Here is a 22,080-nt window from a genome sequence, read left to right on the forward strand (position 1 = left end):
AAGTCACTACATGAACATATACATTGATCCACATGCAACCTGTGAAATCCTCGCACTAGTTTTTCAATCTTAACCACCAAAAAGACAAACGTTATCGTTGAAATCTGACTAATGAATAGTCATCACCATTATGTTAATTAATTGTTCTTGCAACAAACTGAAAATATTTCATTTTTGTATTTAAAAAAAACTTTTTGGCTGTGCTGGGTCCTTGTTGCAGTGTGGACTTTTCTGTATTTACGGTAATCGGGGGCCACGCTCCAGTGGTGGTACGAGGCCCTTCGTTGCAGTGGATTTTCTTGTTGCAGAGCACTGGGTTCTAAGGTGCAGGCTTCGGCAGCTGCATCACGCGGGCTCAGCAGCTGTGGGTCCTGAGCTCTCGAGCACACGCTCAGTACTGTGGCATGTGAGCTTAGCTGCTTCTCTGCATGCAGGAATCTTCCCGGCTCAGGGATGGGACCCGTGTCTTCTGCATTGGCAGGCGGACTCTCCACCAGAGCCACCAGGGATGCCCTCATTTTTGTACTTTTGAGAAAAGTATTCAAAAATAACCGAAACACTTATTTGGAACATTTTAAATCAAGCTAGCAAATTCTAAGTTCTTACGTGGTGCAGCGATGACATTTATATAGGTGATACTCGCTTTTATAAAACTAATATTTCTGGGTTTTACAAAATAAACTATCTGAATGACTTCTGATAACACTTGGCATATTTCTGCCGTCACTTTCTTTTTCAACAATCCACGTGTGAATGATGCCTGGAATACATGTGCTCTGTGGTGCTTGCTACCTCTGTTTCCTCTAAAGAATCTATTGTTTTAGTTAGAAACAATTACTCCTGAGTTTTCCCATAAAGCATTCTTTCTATTTAAAAAGTAATTTAGTGGTAAGACAATACATTCTTTGGTATATCTTTCCTTTGGTCATTGTCAAAGAAATAAAACAACTAATTCTTTGTGTGTTTGCTCTTGGGGAGAGAATTCTTTGCGTATTCACTTAGGGAGTGAATACCTAAGCTGAGCTATATCAGAAACATCTGAACCTCCATTCAATTCTTCGGTAAATCTCTTAACTGTATAATTTATTGTACTATTTATTTTTTTAAAATCTTCAGTGTTTTCCATGTTCCATCATTTTCACTATGTCAGGAAGGACAAATGTTTCCTTAAGCTAGTGACTATTTGTCTTTTAAGTTAGAATCCTCAAAAAAAAAAAAAAAAAAAAAAGGCCCCTAAGCACTTCATTATTTAGATGAATTTTGCCAAGGACTAAATTAAATATCAATCGACTTAAAACATTGCTGAAAATGATTATCAAGGTTTATCTTCATGTTTGTATGCTTAGTTTTGAAATCTTCCGCTAATCAAGAAGTCTTCAAACTATATTTAGCTAATATCTCAAGGCACAATACTTATTTTGGAGGGATTCATCTTTAACAACAAAGTATGGAAAGCCATGCTTCAGATGGTTTTCCCACTCCTTTTTTATTTATTTTTGGCCAAATCTGATCAGATTATCAGTGTTCTAACTTGTAATATGGCTGAGAAACAGTTTATGTTAGAAATAGTAATTTTCCTCAGTGTGAGTTTTTTTTACTTTCTCACTGTTTGTTTTCCCTTGGATTCCCAGTAATAGTTTTAAACCGCAGTTGATTTGTTATTTCTAAGAATATGTTAAAGCCACTTCTGTGTTTTGTGAGGATTAATTTTGTGAAAACTAGGTTCTGAAATACAAAGGACAACCTTAATTGATTGCTGAATGATGAAAGCTAATGAAGGAGGTTACCCTGTACATGCCCTCACTAACAATAATGTCCCCAACACACGACTGGCCTGCTCACAGACCCAGGGAGAATTCCGTAACAGGCTCCATATGAAATGTCAGTAGTTTCGCTTGCTGTCTTTTCACCCACCACAGAATTGTCTTATACACCTCCGGAGGTGTTTGTACCTATTTGTAAACATTTATACTAGTCTTCAAGAATCAAGAGGGGATCTCTCATCAACGGTTTATCCCTGACCCAATTCCAGTACCTCATATATAGTTGTAATTGACTTAGTAAATGTCTATCTATTGAATGAGTAAGTGACTTACTGTCTGGCATGAACATGTTATCTATCTTGTACGTTGTAGGGAAACTAAAGATTGAGTAATGTCAATTTAAAAGAGGACAGAAATGAAGAACAATGGTATTCTCCTATTTTCACATCCTGAAATGCACAAAATGCTTTATAAGGTCACCTTCCTCCACCACTTTCTTTTATAGTATTTATATGTGATTTGGCACTCCTGCATGCCTCTCTAAGTGTTATATTTCTACTCTTACTGATAATTTTATGAAAAAGTATTATTTAGTAAGGAAAACCATAAGAACTGGTATCGATCAATACAAACTAAGTTTTTTTCGGGGCCGGGGTGGGAGTGGAAACCAGAGGCCCTTTGAAATGTTATGGCAGAGTTCCAAAATACTTGTAGAAAAAAAAAAATTGTTTGTGAATAGACCAACTTGAAAGCCACAAACAAAAAAGTGCTACTCATATGACATGCTATATAAACTATAGATCATGCCTCTTGTATTGCTCAAAATCTAGGAAATATCCCAAAGCTAGAAAGGGGAGATGGCAACAACTCTGATGAGGAAGAACTTAAGTAATGAATATCTGACATTTTCCAATTTGAATTAAATGGCTTTACTGGATTCAAAGGCAGTTTAATAGGGTTTGGACAGAATTAAAGCATTACTATGAAAGGTCACTGATAGATAATTTGATTTGAGTCTTTAATATAAGGTTCCTGGATAAGATTCACATTATTCAGGACCACTATGGAGAAGGATGAAAGAACAGCTACTTTCCTCAAATGGATTTAGATTTAGCAGGAGTGTTTTACTGTTCAGCTGGAGTACTTTACTGTTGAGAGTTTCCTTACAGTTAGTGAAAAAATACTCTTCTTTAAAGATGAAGATAAAAAGGAAAAGATGTATTTTAAAAATTCTAAAGATTCATGGATACAAACAGGTAAATAAGATACATCCAAAGGAACCTTTTGAAATTCTTGGAAAGTAGAGACATCTAGATAGGAAGTAACTAACAAGAAAGGACTTGAGTAATAAAATAAATGAATAATATAGATCTTTGATAATTTTTCAGTACACTTGGTAGACACATTGCCCTGAAGAGGAACAATGCACTGAATCCAGAACCATAGGTACTAGGGGGGAATACCTGTCAGAAAAATACATGTAGCTATTAAATGGGGTGTTATTTTTTACCCAAAAGCTACACATGTAGGTGTATTAAAGAAAGAGAAGAAAGTAATAACTGGTAGTTGTACAGGAAAAACTTCAAAAAAGAATAATTAAACTGAATATCAGAGCAATCTTCTTGAGAATATGAATTTTAAATTCCTCAATAGGTTTAAAGGAAATCAGTCAAAATCACGTGACTAACCTGAATACTAACATAAACACAAAATATCACAGAAAATTTTGAATTGGTAGTTAAAAAAAGAAGATAATTGTTTGAGTCATTTTCATTTCTAAGTTGTGTGTGTGTGTTTATTTTATTTATTTTTGATCATATGGCTTGCACTAATGAAAATTAGGAATCCTAAATGTACATGGTAGAAAGGAGACTAATATAGTTTACAAATCTTGTAATTTTTACAATGTTACTTGTTCTCATATTCTAGAAAGTGTGCTTCTTTAGGGACGTGTTCTTAAAGAAAAACAAACGTACCTTTGCTTGATTCTTTCCTTTTGGTTTCTTTCGGAATGTAATTCCATTCTTGCGGAATGCTCTCACGCAGACCTTCAGGAATGTTGTGCTTGTTCAGGTTCGTCTCGGTTGCTCCCAGAGCTCATCATGGACACTACCTGCTGCACGACGTCCTTGACAGCGTCTGTCAGTGCCAGTCTCAGGCATCGGACGACCGCCACCTCGGACTCTCTGCGTGTTGAGACTTTAAAACCAGACAGTGTATTACAGTTAGCAGAATCAAAAATATTTTGTGCCCTGTTCAATTAAGAATTCAGCTTCTCAGTAATCTAGTTCAAAGCTATAGAAAGAAGAGCTGTTTTTAGTCTAGAGATCATATGATTGATAAGTAGTCCATAAACATTGGGGAAAAAAGTTACCCCTTGGTAATCAAGGGAATAGTAGCCAGAATAACAGTGAATAAAACAGTATTCGCTAGTACTCTGGGGACTCTACTGGTGGATATATAACTTGTATAAACTTCTTAGATGACACATGGACAACAATTGCAAAAGCTTTGACACTTACCTATTAACACATTTATTCTTTCTCTGGAAATTTATCCTAAGAAATTAATTATGATTATGTAAAGAATAAAATAAAAAATTGGAAATAATCTAAATGTCCAACAACTAGGGATTTATTTAATTAGCTTAGGGCTTCCTTGGTGGCTCAAATGGTAAAGAATCCACCTGCAATGCCGTTGACCTGGGTTTGATCCCTGGATTGGGAAGATCTCCTGGAGGAGGGCATGGCAACCCACTTCAGTAGTCTCGCCTGGAGAATCCCCATGGACAAAAGAGCCTGGCAGGCTACAGTCCACGGGTCGCAAAGAGTCAGACATGACTGAGTGACTAAGCACAGCACATCCATATTCGCAATAAAGTCATATTGATTAGAAAAAAAAGAAGCTTAGAAAATAGTATGATATATTATATTTATTAAAAAATACATGTTTACATACACTTGGAAGGCAATGGCAACCCACTCCAGTACTCTTGCCTGGAAAATCCCATGGGTGGAGGAGCCTGGAAGGCTGCAGTCCATGGGGTCGCGAAGAGTCGGACACAACTGAGCGATTTCACTTTGACTTTTCACTTTCATGCATTGGAGAAGGAAATGGCAACCCACTCCAGTGTTCTTGCCTGGAGAATCCCAGGGATGGGGGAGCCTGGTGGGCTGCCGTCTATGGGCTCGCACAGAGTCAGACATGACTGAAGCGACTTAGCAGCAGTAGCAGCAGCAGCAGAAAAGAATTAAAAGATACTCTACAATGTTGATGGTGCTTATCAATGACTAATGGTATTTCAGGTGATTTTCCTTTTCCTTTCCTTCTTCTTTGACTTTTTCTTCCCTCCTTCCCTCTTTTCTTTCCTCCCTTCTTTCTAATAAGTATCACCTGCAATGATTATGTGTTACTTATGTGATAAATACAATAAAAGTTTTTGTTTGTTTTTAATGACTGGGAAGTTCAGGGATCATTATTTGAATCAACAGAGACGAGCATCAATATGATTTTCCCCCTCAAATTTCACGGTGATATTTCTCAAATGACAACCCACTGTAAAAACCACCATAGTGCTGAAACTAAAAGCTGGACTTTAAAAAAGAGAAACAAAATTGACAAACTTTTAGCCAGACTCATGAAGAAAAAAGAGAGAGGGTCCAAATCAATAAAATCAGAAATGAAAAAGGAGAAGTTATATCTGACATCACAGAAATAAAAATGATTCTAAGAGACTACAATTACACAGCCATAAAATGGACAATCTAGAAGAAATGGACAAATTACTAGATATGTACAATATCCCAAGACTGAACCAGGAAGAAATAAAAACTATGAACAGACCAATTACCAGCAATGATACCGAATTTGTAATTTAGAAAAACTCTCAACAAACACAAGTCCAGGACCAGATGGCTTCACAGGTGAAAGCTACCAAACATTTAGAGAAGAGGTAAGACCTGGTCTTCTCAATCTATTCCCAAAAATTGCACAGAGGAAGAAATACTTCCAAACTCATTCTGTATACAAGGCCAGCCTCATCCTGATACTAAAACTAGACAGAGACAGCACACAAAAAAGAAAAATCACAGCCCAATATCACTGATGGACATAGATGCAAAAATCCTCACCAAAATGTCAACAAACTGAACGTAAGAATACACTAAAAGGATCATACACAACACAGAGTTGGATTTATAAGAGGAATACAAGGGTTTTACAATATCTGCAAATCAGGGACTTCCCTGGTGGTCCGATAGTTAAGAATCCATCTTGCAATGCAAGGAACACAAGTTCAATCCCTGGTCAGGGAACTAAGATCCATGAAGCCCACACTCTGCAATTACTGGGCCTGTGGACTCTGGAGGCTGCGGGCCACAACTCGAGAGCCCATGTGCCAAAACCACTGAGCCTGAACAGTGCAGTCAGAGTCCATGTACCACAGCAAAAGATCCTGCATGATGTAATGAAGATTCTGCATGCCATAACTAAGACCTTACTCAGCCAAATTAATTAATTATTTAAAAAAAGAGAATTTCAGAAAAAAGTGGTGATGGTGGGGGGGAGATAAAATACCCCGTGAGAATGGCTGAAAATTTTCCAAATATGATAAAAACTAAACATCATCAGATATAAGAAGCTCAACAATTCCTAAGCAGAATACAAAATAAACGAAAACAAAGATCATCATAATTAAATTGCTGCAAAGTAGTGATAAAGAGAACAATCTTAACATGAACAACACAAAGAAGACACATTACATAACTGGAAGCAAACACTTTAAAACCTAAAGTGATTTATCATCAGAAACAGTGCAAGCCATAAAATAGAAAAATGCCTTGAAAGTCCCGAGTGAAAAAAAAAATGAGAGATAGAAAAATCTCTGAACCCAAAAGTACATGTCTGATGAAAAATATGTCAAATATGAAGATAAAGCCTGTTTTCATGCAATCAAATCAAATTAAATGAATTGATGGCAGAAAAATTTTAGTCCATTAAAGGAAATACTTAAGGTAGAAGGAAAATGATATCTGTCAGAAACTCAGATCTACACAAGTAAAAGAAGAGTACCAGAAATGATAGCTAGATGGACAAATATGAAAGACTTTCTTCTCATTTCTTGCTTCTTTAAGCTATAACTGACTGGAACAAAAGTGAAACAATAGTCTGTAGGGTTGATAACATTAGTAGAAATAAAATGCATGATGACACATGTAAAGAATACGAAGAGTAAACAGAAATATACTTGTGTAAGATTCTTACATTATATGTAAACTGTGATGAGTCAAAGATAACTCATCACAAGATGTAAACCTTGGAACAACTACCAAAATAAATATAGAATTATATCAAATAAGCCATTGGCAAAGAAAACCTGTAATACTGAAAAATATCCAGCTAATCCAAAGAAGGTCAAAATGGATATTAAAAGGAACAACGTTGGAGCAAACAGAAAACAAAGAATAATACAGTCATGTAGCTAAAAGTGTCAGAACAGAGGATCCACACGTAGACATGGATTTGATCAATTGTCCACTTGATTTCTGACAAAAGCACTGAAGTAATTCAAACTGGGAAAGAATAGTGATTTCTAAAAATGATGCTGGGAAAATTGTATATGTATATGAAAATGTATGGTGGCGGTTTAGTCGCTAAGTCCTGTCCAACTCTTGCGACCCCATGGACCAAAGGCTCCTCTGTCCATGGGATCCTCCAGACAAGAATTACTGGAGTGGGTTGCCATGCGCTCCTCCAGGGGATCTTCCCGACCCAGGGATCAAACCTGCATCTTCTGTGGCTCTTGCATTGCAAGCAATTCTTACCACTGAGCCACCAAGGAAGACCTCTTTAAAACTCAGTAAGACAATCTAATTAATAAATGAAGGAACGTTTTAAACAGATATTTTTCAAAAGAATTTTTTCAAATGACTGTTAAAAACATGAAGATATGTTTGACGTCATTCATCACCATGGAATTGTAAATTAAAATCACAGTGAGATAATAGCATATACTCCTTAGAATGATTAAAAGCAAAAAGGCAATTCCAAGTGTTGGTGAGGGCACAGAGCAACCCAAACTCTCTCACATAATGGGTGGGAAGGTAAAAGGACGGGATTACGTTGCAAAACAGTTTAGTAGTTCCTTATAAAGTTTAACTCAGTGTGTGCTAAAGACATGTGTTTCTCTTAAAAGTAAAAGGGAGTTAAGGAATAGAGTGAAGCACAAAGTAACTTGTGCTTTGATATTTTCATTTGCCCAACTAAATATTGTTGACCTACTTTCAGAGTACAGGCCTGCAATGATTGCTACCAAATCTATTTCTTACAGAGTGTATTGGCCTTTGAAATGCCCACATGAGATACCCAACGTAATTGTTTTTTTAATAATTTTTATCTTCTGTAATCTTTTTTTAAATGGATATTTTCACTCTTGTTTTTCTTCCTAGTTATGTTCATTCTAAGGAGTTATATCTAATTATGAAGCCAATTTATATATTTCATTACTGAATTCATATATTCATAAAGCAAATGTTTCAAAAAGTTTAGTCTAATAGAAAAAAATAAAGAAAATAACAAGGCCCGTGATCAGAATTCCATTTTTTTCGTTCGGATTCTACGATTTAATCAGTGAACAATCTCAGGCAAGTAGTCGCTCAGTCATCTCTGACTCTTTTCAACCCCACAGACTGTAGCCCGCCAGGCTCTGCTGTCCATGGCGATTTCCCAGGCAAGAATACTGGAGTGGATTGCCATGCCCTCCTCCAGGGGATCTTCCCAGCCCAGGGATAGAACCCAGGTCTGCTGCATTGCAGGCAGATTCTTTAGCATCTGAGCCACCAGCAAAGCCCAGGAAGACTGGAGTGATTAGGCTATCCCTTCTCCAGGAGATCTTCCTGACCCAGGAATTGAAGCAGGGTCTCCTGCATTGCAGCCAGATTCTTTACCAGCTGATCTACCAGGGAAGCCCAGCAAGAAAATGAGGATACTGCCTTCTTTGTTTTCACCTTTTTACTCTAAAATGATAAGACTGTGATGTCTTATGGATAAGCTATACAGAAATCATAGCGTGTTTCAAGAGGAAGAAAATAAACCAGTTTTTTAAGTAATGCACTCTAGTCAATCTGGATAAGTTCATAATATTTACTGAAGCATAGATCTATTAGTGGTAAAATGCAAATATTGTGGGATTATGATTATGTGTCTCAGCTATATTTCCTTGAAACCTATTATTTTTCAAGTCAAACAGAAACCACAGTAAAAGACTTAGTTTTCTTATGAATTAGTCTATCTTATTAGGGATTTTAAGATCATTGTAATTGGTAACAGAAGAATAGGAGACTTACAAAGATTTAAATAGGAGAGAAAAAAAAAAGGCACAGTCCCTCATGACCACTGCAATGTCTTAGTTTCTTTCAATTCAATAAAGTCTACATCAGAAATAATGCTCTCTTGCGGCTCAGCTGGTGAAGAATCCGCCTGCAACGCGGGAGACCTGGGTTCGATCCCTGGGTTGGGAAAATCTCCTGGAGAAGGGAAAGGCTACCCACTCCAGTATTCTGAACTGGAGAATTCCATGGACTGTACAGTCCATGGGGTTGCAAAGAGTCGGACACGACTGAGCAATTCTTACTTTCACTTTAAACTAGAAGACTGCCTGTTTTTGGATAAAAAGGAAACAGTAAGGGAATACATGAAAACTAGAAAATACAACTTTAAAAGGAGATAAGTTAACGTTGATGGAGAAAGAACTTGCACAAAGGCCAAGGATGTTTCAGCACTTTGAAGTTCTGCCCCTTTGAGCCCGTGACGAAATCTGGTCTCTGTGAACATCTGTACTACCCGTTCCTATTCCAAGAGACTTTTCTGACCTGGGGGAGGAGGGTTTGTTCAACGTGTAGATGGGAGAGAAGACTAATTAGGGGCAAGGAGCAGTTTCGCTTTCTCAGGCCACCACCTAAAATCCATTGATCTCTTCTAAGTCATTTTCAGTATGGTTTTGTGCTGAGTGTCAGATGGTTCAAGAACTTAAGAACTAAAAGATAAATTATGGTTGAAGCAAGTGGGTCCCCGATTCTTTATAATCTTGTGAGACAATTCAGCTCTTATCCTCACCAAAAATGACTCAAAACAGCAGGGGGTAGAGGAGCTTTCAAGGTTGTTTTTCTTTCAGTTTAATAAAGTCTACATCAGAAATAATGCTCTCTTTTAAACCAGCAGACTGACCATTTGGGGGGTAAAAAAAGAACCAGTGAGGAATATATGAAAACTAGAAAATAAGACTTTAAAAGGAGATAATTATCACAGAGTCTCTAAGTGATAGATTTGAGGTTTTGAAATCATTACATAAAGCTATATATTGCTATTTTGCAGTGATAATGACCAAGAGAAGATGTAACATAATGACTTAAAAATAGTTAAAAGGATAGTCAAGTCACGTCTGGAGGATAGCTAAAAAGTACAGGAAGAACGAAACCATGATTATGAGCCAGTTAGATTTTTTAATATGGATTCTATTAAGTATTTTATGGAAATGGTGGTTCCAAAACAGTGTATAAGAAAGCATTTAGGTTGAAAACCAAATGTAAATGATATATATAGTTAAAGGACTGACAGGATAACCTAAATCCTCATCCTTCATTGTCCCAAGACATTAAGTACAGAGATTTAAAGACAGAATATTAAGGATCAAACAATGTGAGAATGTTTACACCTGGTCCTGAAGGTGGGGTAACCCACGAACACTTCTTATTCAGACATGTAACTCATTCTGACTTTACCATCCATTTGAGTTGTGGGCAGAACAACACAGCTGGAGAAAACACAGTACCCCTGAAACAATGATAGGACTTACTTAAATGTCTAGAGAGAGCCACTGCTGTTGCTGCTGCTAAGTCACTTCAGTCATGTCTGACTCTGTGCGAGCCCATAGACGGCAGCCCACCAGGCTCCCCCATCCCTGAGATTCTCCAGGCAAGAATACTGGAGTGGGTTGCCATTTCCTTCTCCAATGCATGAAAGTGAAAAGTCAAAGTGAAGTCACTCAGTAATGTCCGACTCTTAGCGACCCCATGGACTGCAGCCCACCAGGCTCCTCTGTCCATGGGATTTTCCAGGCAAGAGTACCGGAGTGGGGTGCCATTGCCTTCTCCGATAGAGAGCCACTAGGCTGGTCATAATAAATTCCATTTACATATGAAGAAAACTGGCCAGCAGGTTTATCCATCAGTTTGTTTAATAAAAGCATCTGAGAAGCACAAAGTATTTTTTTACATTTTACTAATTTCTTACATGTTTAATAGCAAAACATTATCTGTGGTAAATGTTAAATTTTTAATAAAAAAAGAAAATCCGCATAACATAATTTCTAGGTAATAACTTCCCCTCTCACCTTGTACCAAGTATGTTGAATTTTGATGGGAATTAATGGTTAATGATTCCCCAAAGTAGCCTGTATACTGAAAAAAATGTAAGATAACCTTTTACAAATAACAGATTCGGCAAAACTGACATCAATAAACTTTTACAAATGTCTTTAAAGATATATTTGAGTATCTATAAAACACTTCTTTTACAAATAGTAACTTTCTCATACCTGGAATGTTGTATAACAAGTCCCATAATTGTTCTTCTTCCATGTAACTCACAAAGACATTTCCAAATGTTTGCGGAGAGAAAGTGCAGTGGTACAATACTTGAAAGACAGCTTCTACCACACTGGATCCTTGGTTCAGATTATTTTCTGTATTGGAACCTTGTTCTTGAAAGGTACATTCTTGAAAAGAATAAAAATGATTTAGTAAGGTAGGTATCAATGAATATGATTACATTCCTATTCCTAATACTAGCATAACAGTGTAAAAATGTGTTTGATTATTATTTGCATAATAGGAGAAATGCCATATTCTTTCAGATCAAAGGTCCATTCCCCAAACCCAGTATAATTTCTGAGAGAATCATGGATATTTGTGGGGGAAAAGTTGTGAGAAAAACCACATGACATCATGTCAAAGGGCAACAGTAGTTTACTTTTATGACAGAATTCTTTATCCTCTTAAAGAAACATTTTTCATTTCTTTTCTCATTTAAAAGTAACACACATTCATTCTAAAAACTGTAAAAAAAATTCAGACTAAGAAACTAAGAAAACTAAAAGTGCACCAAATCCTACCAACCAGTGATTGTTACTATATTTAGAGCAGTATTTCATTCATATTATATACAAATATACACTATATATGTGTGTGTGTGTTTAACTCGAACATCAAACAGAATTATTTTATATACTCCTTAATATTGAAAATCTACTTATAACTAGTTGAATCTTTGTATCTCTCTTTGGGATTTTTGTTCTGAACATTATATACCCTTTATTCAGAACATAAATTTCATAGGAAATTCATAGTTATAGTGTTCTCAGTCTTATGCTATCAATTCTACAAATAAATTTATAAATGTTTCTCAAACCCATAGCTTCCTGTCATTTCAGAATGAAGAGCTTTCTCAGCTTGTTTCTCAATAAAATCAAATAGGAATTCCTACAAATGTTGGGGGCTGGCGTGAGGCACTCCGCCCGTGGCAAAGGTCATGAGGAAGGAGGCTCGACATACGCAAAGGCGGGATCGAACCTCAGGAGTCCCCCTGGAAATTCTCGAGCATCTACCCCCATAACCAGAGCCTGCCTACTTTACTACTTTGTGCTCTCCCCTACACCTCTGACTTTACGGGGGGCTGTCCCCCACCACCTCTTTCGGAGAAGGAGTTAACTTAGAGCTCCAGTTAATAATAATTCCTGGGCGTGACAGGAGTGTTTCAACCTACAAACTCTCCTCTGAAGGTTCTCTAGCCTGCCTGACAGGCTTGTCCGGCCACATGTGATTGCTCACAGCCTCCCAACCGTGAGAGGCACGAGATGCTTTAAACCTTCTAAAAACAGGTTCCTTAGAAAAGTTAGAAAACCATTAGTATAAGTATAGTGGGCTAATTAGAAATTATATTGGTGAAGGGTTTTTCATTTGTTGAGCCAATGTTTACTGCTAAGTCTCCACATCCCCTGCCCTTTTACACATTAATGAATATATAGAAGAAATAAGTATTAACCTTTGATATTAATCACATTAGACCTTAGGCTAAGCAAATTCTTTCCTTAATTAAAACCCACTACACCCTCAACCTATAGGAATGTAACTTTATCTGGTACCTTCAGAAAGTGGCGTCTGTTTTAAGAATAATCAACCTTGGAGAAATAAGTGTTCTGGTTGACTGACCACTGTCATAAGGAGAGGGCCATAAATTGTCAGCAGGCCCCCTGGCCAGAAGATGATGAAACACCCCTAAGACTTCTGTCTACATTTGTATGAAGCACCTGACTTAAAGTCAGGACTGCTGTCCCCACGTGACTTTTGTATAACACCTCAGTGTATAAAAACAGACCCTGGAAAATAAAGAATTGGGATCAGTTCCTCGAAAGACTGGTCTCCCCATGTCACTCTCTCTCTCACTCTGGTTGAGTCTCCATCTGGAGCGCGGAACCTGCCATGCTTACTAATTATGCCTGGGCTTCTAAGATCCAACTGGGGAGGCCTCAGTGTCTCCTCTCCTTCGGAAGAACAGAAGGACGCCTGCGGCCTACGTAAGTGGTGCAAGCTTCTTGTCTTGAAGTTTTATTGGTCTCCCACGTAAACCAAGCTACTCAGCCTCTTTTCTCCACTGAATTTTCCTACTGAGCTATCCTCATTCTATTACTCTTTACATCTTTAATTAATATAGAATTGAAGCTATTGTATCCTGATCCTCGCCGACGCCGTCCCCGCTTCGAACTCCCTGGATCAGCTGGGGCTGGACCCCGGCACACAAAGACACATTCATTTTAATCGCCCTTTTGAGTCCTCCTCTGGCTCCATTACCACTCTTCAAAGATCAGTTCCTCTACTGTTGCATTGACAGGTTGGACTGAAAAGGTGAAGTAATTTCTCTCTTGTTTAGACAGTTAGCATGCTATGTCCAGTATCATATGTAAAAGTATTTTTGAGTTAAAGATAATAATGACTCACGTTTCTCATAATTTAAATATATTGAAAAAACACAATCTAGATCATTTTGGAATAAGTACATTTATTTTCTTGCTCATTTGGAAGCTCATCACTTCTATAGTTCTTCTTGATAATTTTACTACCGTGATTTGATTTTCATCATCTAGAGTCTTCCCTAGGATTTTTGCTGGAACTATTGATAAAACGGTGTCCTCCTTTTTCTGGGGCTGCTAAGCTGGTAGAAAGTAGGCTGGAAGTTACTAATGTCCATTCTGGGGAGAACTCCATGGAGAACCCATCACTTCATGCCAAATAGACGGGGTAACAGTGGAAACAGTGACAGACTTTATTTTTGGGGGCTCCAAAATCACTGCAGATGGTGACTGCAGTCATGAAATTAAAAGACGCTTGCTCCTTGGAAGAAAAGTTATGACCAATCTAGACAGCATATTAAAAAGCAGAGACATTACTTTGCCAACAAAGGTCCATCTAGTCAAGGCTATGGTTTTCCGAGTAGTCATGTATGGATGTGAGAGTTGAACTATAAAAAAAGCTGAGTGCAGAAGAATTGATGCTTTTGAACTGTGGTGATGGAGAAGACTCTTGAGAGTCCCTTGGACTGCAAGGAGATCCAACCAGTCCATCCTAAAGGAGATCAGTCTTGGGTGTTCGTTGGAAGGACTGATGTTGAAGCTGAAACTCCAGTCCTTAGGCCACCTGATGAGAAGAGCTGATTCATTGGAAAAGACCTTGATGCTGGGAAAGATTGAGGGTGGGAGGATAAGAGGATGACAGAGGATGAGATGGCTGGATGGCATCACCGATTCAATGGACATGAGTTTGAGTAAACTTCGGGAGTTGGAGATGAACAGGGAGGCCTGGTGTGCTGCAGTCCATGGGGTCACAAAGAGTCAGACACGACTGAGTGAACTGAACTGAACTGAACCAAACCATTGAGAACCCAGCCAATAAAGTAAGTAGAACCAAGAGATGGCACAGTCCTGATGGGATGACACTGTGTGAGAGCCTGGATCCAGCACGCCTGTATACTTACGTTAGCGGAGCTGATAAATTTCCCTTTTTGGTTAATTTGGGTTTCTGCCACTTGCATTCTAAAGGGTCCTAAGCTTTTCATCAAGCATAAAAGGTTAAATGACAAACAATCCTAGTTCAGGCATTCATAATTTCACCTTTTTTTTTATCCAAATAGTTTCCTCAGTTCTCCCTGCCTTTCTGTCCCTCCAATTCACCTTATATTCAGTATCAGTTATCCTTTATGTCATTGCCCCATGTTTAAACCTTCCCCTGCTACTGCACTTTCTTAGAAATTCCTGAACCTCACAATCCAGAGTTTCCACAATCTTTCCCAAACTATGTTTTAATCCCCAGACCTCTGCTCCTCCCTAACTAGTGTACTTGTTTCCCTTGCACACGTTCCCTCCCATCTCCTTTTGTTGGTCTCTACCACTTCAGTTCAATTCAGTTCAGTTGCTCAGTCATGTCCGACTCTTTGCAATCCCATGGACGGCAGCATGCCAGGCCTCCCTATCCATCACCAACTCCCGGAGTTTACCCAAACTCATGTCCATTGAGTTGGTGATGCCATCCAGCCATCTCATCCTCTGTCATCCCCTTCTCCTCTTGCCCTCAATCTTTCCCAGAATCAAGGTCTTTTCCAATGAGTCAGCTCTTCGCATGAGGTGGCCAAAGGATTGGAGTTTCAGCTTCAACATCAGTCCTTCCAATAAACACCCAGGGCTGATCTCCTTTAGAATGGACTGGTTGGATCTCCTTGCAGTCCAAGGGACTCTCAGGAGTCTTCTCCAACACCACAGTTCAAAAGCATCAATTCTTCTGTGCTCAGCTTTCTTTATAGTCCAACTCTCACATCCATACATGACCACTGGAAAAACCATAGCCTTGACTAGACGGACCTTTGTTGACAAAGTGATGTCTCTGCTTTTTAATATGCTACAACGTTCTGCCCCAGTAAAATTCCCAAGATTTAATCAGTCGATTACTATGTTGGCACTCACTGTACTAGATGCCGAGGCCTACGCCTTCCATGAATTCACTGCCTGCCTCCTTGTGTATGTGTGTGGGGAGTGGGAATGACCGACATGTAAACAGTCGTTTCAGCAATGTAAAGATAAGTAGGATGACCGTACATCCTAGTTTGCCTCAGACAGTCCTGGTTTATGTCTATGGCTCTGGGGTAATTAGTCGTAGCATCCTCGTTCATTCTCAAAAATATCCTGGTTTGAATAAGGAATTATTCTATCACCTTAAGTCTAAGTGCTTCAAATAGAAGACACTGGAAATACAGAGGACGGTGCTTTACATTTGGGAAGGGAACACGGAGAAGTCACAGGGAAGATCATGTCTCAGTGGAGTCTTTAAGGGGAAGTTGCAATTTACTGGCCTGACAAGGTTGAGGTGGGGAAGGTGCTTTCCAAGAAGACAGGAGAGTTGGTACAGGTAGCGGCTGGTTGGGTGACATGGCTGAAGTGGGAATGGTGGGAGGGAAGGGGAGGTAAAACTGGACAATCAACACAGCCTGAAAAATGAAGGCCCCATGAATCATGTACTGACAATAGAGACGGAGAAAGGGGATGGATATGAGGAATATTATAATGAAAATAATGAGGTGCATTGCCATTGTTGCTATTACCAGCTAAATGTGTCAAGACATGTCAATGGATATTTTTTATTTCTATTTTCCCTTGCTTTGAAGAAAGTAGTCTATTTCTGTTTACTTGCCTCGGGGGTTTTTGCTCTTTGGAAAGCACAAACAGACTGAAGTCAGTTGCCCTCCTAGATTAAAAAAAAAAAAGAAAAAAAGAATGAAAGAAACAAAGAAAAGCTAAATCCACTGAATAGTTATTAGTTTGAACTAAAGGAAAAAAGCCACTTTTTATGAATCATAGTATTGGTACGGCCGGATGATATGAAAGTGGAATCATATGTGTCCGGCAGGGGCCAGGGGTGAGGGTCGGGAGAGAGGAGACCTCTGGCATTGGAGAGCGATGTCTTGGGCTACAAGCACTTTCCTGGAAGGCAGTGCACAGTGAGGCTTGTCTGGGGGAGGCAAGGAGGGACCCTGGATCCTTGACACGGGTTCTCAGTCTCATCAAAGGTTTCAAACCATACCTGACTGCTGTGCTTGGCAGGAGTGCTTGGAGAGGAAATAAAAAAGTGTACCTGTGCAGTAACCAGAGTGACCAGATAATTGAAAATTGATACAGTCTCACAGGGGACTTCTGTACTCCCCTGGGGTAAAGGTGGAAGTCCTAAGAATAGCTACAGTTAAAAATCCTACCAGCCAGGCAGTTGGGGCTCAGAATCTTCATGAAATTGGTTTGAAGACAAAAAGTGACTTGGATATTCCTTGTGTATCTGAGTTTATGAATTGAGATTTATACCAACTCCATAAAAGCAGAGTTACTACCCACAAGGCACACTATGCTGAACATCACATGAGCTACTTTATGTCTAATTTCATCCTCATAATACTCTAAAGAGCCTCCTGATGAAGGCGAAAGAGGAGAGAGAAAAAGCTGGCTTAAAACTCAACATTCAAAAAACAGATCATGGCATCTGGCTCCATTACTTCATGGCAAATAGAAGCAGAGACGTGGAAGCACTGAGAGATTTTCTTGGGTTCCAAAATCACTGTGGATGGTGACTGTAGCCATGAAATTAAGAGACACCTGCTCCTTGGAAGAAAAGCTAAGAAAAACCTAGACAGTGTATTGAAAAGCAGAGACATCACTTTGCCAACAAAGGTCCATGTAGTCAAAGCTATGGTTTTTCCAGTGGCCATATATGGATAGGGCTTCCCTGGTGGCTCAGATGGTAAAGAATCTGCCTGCAATACAGGAGACCTGGGTTCAATCCCTGGGTTGGGAAGATCCCCTGGAGAAGGGAATGGCTACCTACTCCAGTATTCTGGCCTGGAGAATTCCATGGACAGAGGAGCCTGGCAGGCTATAGTCCATGGGATCGCAAAGAGTCGGACACAACTGAGCAACTTTCACTTGTACAGATATGACAATTTTACCAGAAAGAAGGCTGAGCACTGAAGAATTGATGCTTTCGAATTATGGTGTTGGAGAAGTCTCTTGAGAATCCCTTGGTCAGCAAGGAGATCAAGCCAGTCAATCCTAAAGTAAATCGACCCTGAATATTTATTGGAAAGACTGATGCTGAAACTGAAGTACCACCTGATGTGAAGAGCCAATTTATTGGAAAAGACCCCAATGCTGGGAAAGATTGAGGGCAAAAGGAGAAGGGGGGACAGAGGATGAGATGGTTGAATGGCATCATCGACTCAATGGACATGATTTTGAGCAATCTCCAGGAAACAGTGAAGGACAGGGAAGTCTGGTGTGCTGCAGTCCATGCGGTTGCACAGAGTCAGTCACGACTTGGCGACTGAACAACAGTGGGAGTTGGGGCGGGGGTCCCTTAGAATCTTGGCCTAAGCCTTCCTCCAGCCTCATATCACAGCTTTACACCTGGCTTACTAATTCTGTTATCCTTTCATTTCAAAGATCTTTTTTAAGTTTCCAGTTCTCCATCTCCAGCTCTGATCTTTCTCTTTCATTCTCTTTGCTGTGTTTCCTATTTTTGTCTAGGATACCACTATTGTCTGTTCATCCCCAGGCTCAATGCCTTAGCAATTTTTATCCCTTCTCTAAATTGTTAGATGTAATGAAATAACTGGGTCCTTGCCCCCATCCCCCTTTCCATAATGTATCAAAGGTTGATTTGTCCTTCCATTGACTCCCTTCTTCTCTGTTCCTAATGTAGGGGAGCAGAATTTGCCACCCTAAGATGTGTCTCTTTGACATATTAATTATTTTAAGCTGATTAGTTTTTAAGAAACAGCATACAAGGCAAAAACTCTGAAAACCAAGTAGGAGTTACCCTTAAGAAACAATCGATTTGTAAGGGAAATCTCCATTTGTTAAGGGAGTCTTCCTTATTGTACCTGGAAGAGGAGAACTACCAACTCTGTAGAAACTCTTATCAATGGAAAATGCACTGACTTAAACCTGGATAATGACCTTACCCTGATCAACTTTGCTTCTGCTGATAATCTCCCTTAACTGACTCTCCCCACCCTCAACATCCTTTTCTATCTTTAGCTGAGGGTGATATCAAATGTGCCTGCAGTGCAGGAGACCCGGGTTCAATCCCTGGGTCAGGATGATCCCCTGGAGAAGGAAATGGCAACCCACTCCAGTATTCTTGCCTGGAAAATCCCATGGGCAGAGGAGCTTAGCAGGATACAGTCCATGGGGTTGCAAGAGCTGGACATTACTTAGCAACTAAACCACTAAGGGTGGTATTTAACCTCCCTGGTGGCTCAAATGGTAAAGAATCTGCCTGCAATGCAGGAGACATGGGCTCTATCTCTGGGTCAGGAAGATCCCCTGGAGAAGGAAATGGCAATCCACTCCAGTATTCTTGCCTGGAGAATCCCATGGACAGAGGAGCCTGGTGGGCTACAGTTCATGGGGTTGCAAAGAGTTGGATATGACGGAGCGACTAATGTTAACTTCAGCCATTTAGGTGAGTTACTCAGTTTTTCCAGGTGGGTGGGTGGGTGTGGGTGTGTTAGTCACTCAGTCATGTCTGATGCTCTGTGACTGCATGGGACTGTAGCCTGCCTCCTCTGTCTATGGAATTTCCCAGGCAAGAATACAGGAGTGGGTTGCCATTTCCTTCTCCAGGGGATCTTTCCAACCCAGGGATCGAACCAGAGTCTCCTGTGTCTCCTGCAGTGGCAGGTGGATTCTTTACTACTGGGCCACCTGGGAAGCCTGAGTCCATGTATGCACGTTATCAACCTTTGGTTTGTCTCCTGTTGATCTCCAGTTTATTTCCTGGGCTCGCTGGAAGAATGTAGAAGGGTAGAGGCAAGTGTCTTCTTGCCTGATAGGGGAGACAAGGCAGGGTTGGGTTGGCTTGTGCGGCCTGCCTGACTACAGGGGGTGCATTCTGGCCCCTGCCCCCTCCGTTAAGTCCATCAGGGAAGGCTCTGCCACAGCAAGGAGTCCTGTGTGTTTTGGCTCTGTTGGTCATTGGTGGTGGAGAGTGGAAAGCTGGGACCTTTGGAGGGATAAAGGGACCGGCTCAATCGTGGAGTAGTGTTGGCAAGTCACGTATTTGAAAGCGTATTCTCTGACCCCAGGTTTTGTCAATAATAAAGCTACTCTTTCGAATTCCGTCTGCCTTCTCCTTTATCTGTCAAACAGTTTCTATATTACATAAACAAATAAAAGATTTGGGAACAGGTTGTCTTTTCAATAACATTGAAGGGCCCTTTCCACTGCAGACATTATTTTAAACTCCTTGTGAGAAGAGAACTTGTTCGTGCTTCCGAGGAAGGGTGGTGTCAGGAAAGGAAGTCGACCACCAAGCCATCGGGAGGCTGTGTTTACTGCTTCTGAAGATTCACACATCTGTGGTGCCCCAGCTCTCTTCTTTCCACGACTGCTTAATTTTTGCTTTCCACAAGAATTGCTGTTAATGACAAGCTCCTGCTGAGTCACTAAATGGATTTGGCCGTAATGCTGGGAAAGAGTGTGCCATGAGCTCGGAATTGGATTAACCAGACACTCAGGAGCATCCCCAACCAAGAGAAGAGACAGAAAGACGCACATTAGACATAGGGATGAGCCAGAAAGTGCACAGACAGAAAATGCAGTGTATAAAACAAGGACCTAAAACCTAGGACACCAGGCCAATAAATTAACACCAGAGAAAAAGGGGGTGGAGCATCACATGAACATTGTTTCAGAGAAGCACTAGATCTGAACGCCGCAGCCTAGATCACTATGAAAATTAACAGCAATAAAACTGAAAAGGTGAGTGAAGTCTCTTGGTCATTTCCGACTCTTTGCGACCTCTGTTGGGCTGCACCCCACAGGTCTACAGAGCCTGTACTTGCCCAGCTTCAAGGCCAAAGAGCCAGGAGTCAGAGACAGAAAGATCAATGGTTTAACGCAGCGGTCCCTAACCTTTTTGGCACCAAGGACTGGTTTCTTGGAAGACCATTTTTCCCGGGCTGGGGACAGGGGGGTGGTTCAGGTGGTCATGGGAGCGATGGGGAGGGGCGGGTGAAGAAGCATCACTCACTTGCCCACTGCTCACCTCCTGCAGAGCTGCCTGGTTCCTTTCAGTATGCAGGCTGGTCCTGGCCCACAGTCTGGGGGCTGGGGACCCTGGTTAGTGGACGGGAGAGCTTACAGGTCTGGAGCAAGGTCCTGGAACGACACCTCACCACGGGCCTCACCGTGTGCAGCAGGCTGCGGGCGGGACACGGCGGCAGTCCTGACTTCCAGAGAGAAGCGGAGATTGCCCGCTGTCAGGGAGCTGGCGTTAGGTGGCTCATTAGTTACCAGGGAAACTTACCGCTCCCTAGACAAGAACAATCAGCAGCTGGAGCCCAGGGCAAAGTAGGAAGGTCAGTCCTGTGCATAGGGTTTAGGTGAAGCAGGCACTGGCTGGGCAGGGGAAGCAAACACAGAACAACAGAGCAGCCATCTTGAGTGGCCTGACCCACAACCTGCCAATTATTCACAAGCTTTCAATAAATATGACTTATTACTGCCCACCCCCCCAACTTATGCTTCCTTTGTGGCTCAGATGGTAAAGAATCCACCTGCAATGCAGGAGACCTGGGTTCAATCCCTGGAGAAGGGAAAGGCTACCCACTCCAGGATTCTGGCCTGGAGAATTCCATGGACAATCCATGGGGTTGCAAAGAGACGGACATGACTGAGCAACTTTCACTTTCACCCCAACTTATTCTGATAAAATGTGAAATCTTTAAAAAGACATCTGAGGAAATGGAGCTTAAATATATGAAGATCAAAAATATCATTCTTTTTAGAGATCCTCTGGACCAAGTTTTTTTCCTAGGAATTATTATTATGTTGCTTTACGTTCTAAAATGCTTGTATATAAATTGAAGTTCACCAGTTACAACTTATCCTATGCTTTTTCCTCAAAACCTAAATAATCATTGGACATTAGGTTTCGAGCTCTTTTGAATACCCAGAGTCCTAAATTCTGGACTATGATGGTGGAGAGATGAGCAGCAGGTCTTTATTGAATATCTGCAATGGTACAAGCTCTATGCTAAGCATTTCACATACAATTTCACATTTATTTTGAGCCTTGTAAAAACTCCATTTTCTTTTTAATAAACGAAGAAACCAAGTCTTAAAGAGGCTGACCCTTAATGAAATGAAGGAGAGAAAAGCGTTTTTAAAATA

General features: G+C 40.3%; 1 protein-coding gene across 1 annotated transcript in view; it reads right to left on the reverse strand.

Moving 5' to 3' along the window:
* KIAA0825 (KIAA0825 ortholog) overlaps positions 1-22,080 on the reverse strand; it is a 429,397-nt gene that overhangs the window by 216,024 nt on the left and 191,293 nt on the right. Inside the window, 3 exon segments of the mRNA XM_070373134.1 lie at positions 3,740-3,846; positions 3,848-3,962; positions 11,356-11,535. Of these exon segments, the coding sequence (XP_070229235.1) occupies positions 3,740-3,846; positions 3,848-3,962; positions 11,356-11,535 (402 nt within the window).

Source organism: Bos mutus, chromosome 7, assembly GCF_027580195.1.
Source record: "Bos mutus isolate GX-2022 chromosome 7, NWIPB_WYAK_1.1, whole genome shotgun sequence".
NCBI classification, from domain to species: domain Eukaryota; kingdom Metazoa; phylum Chordata; class Mammalia; order Artiodactyla; family Bovidae; genus Bos; species Bos mutus.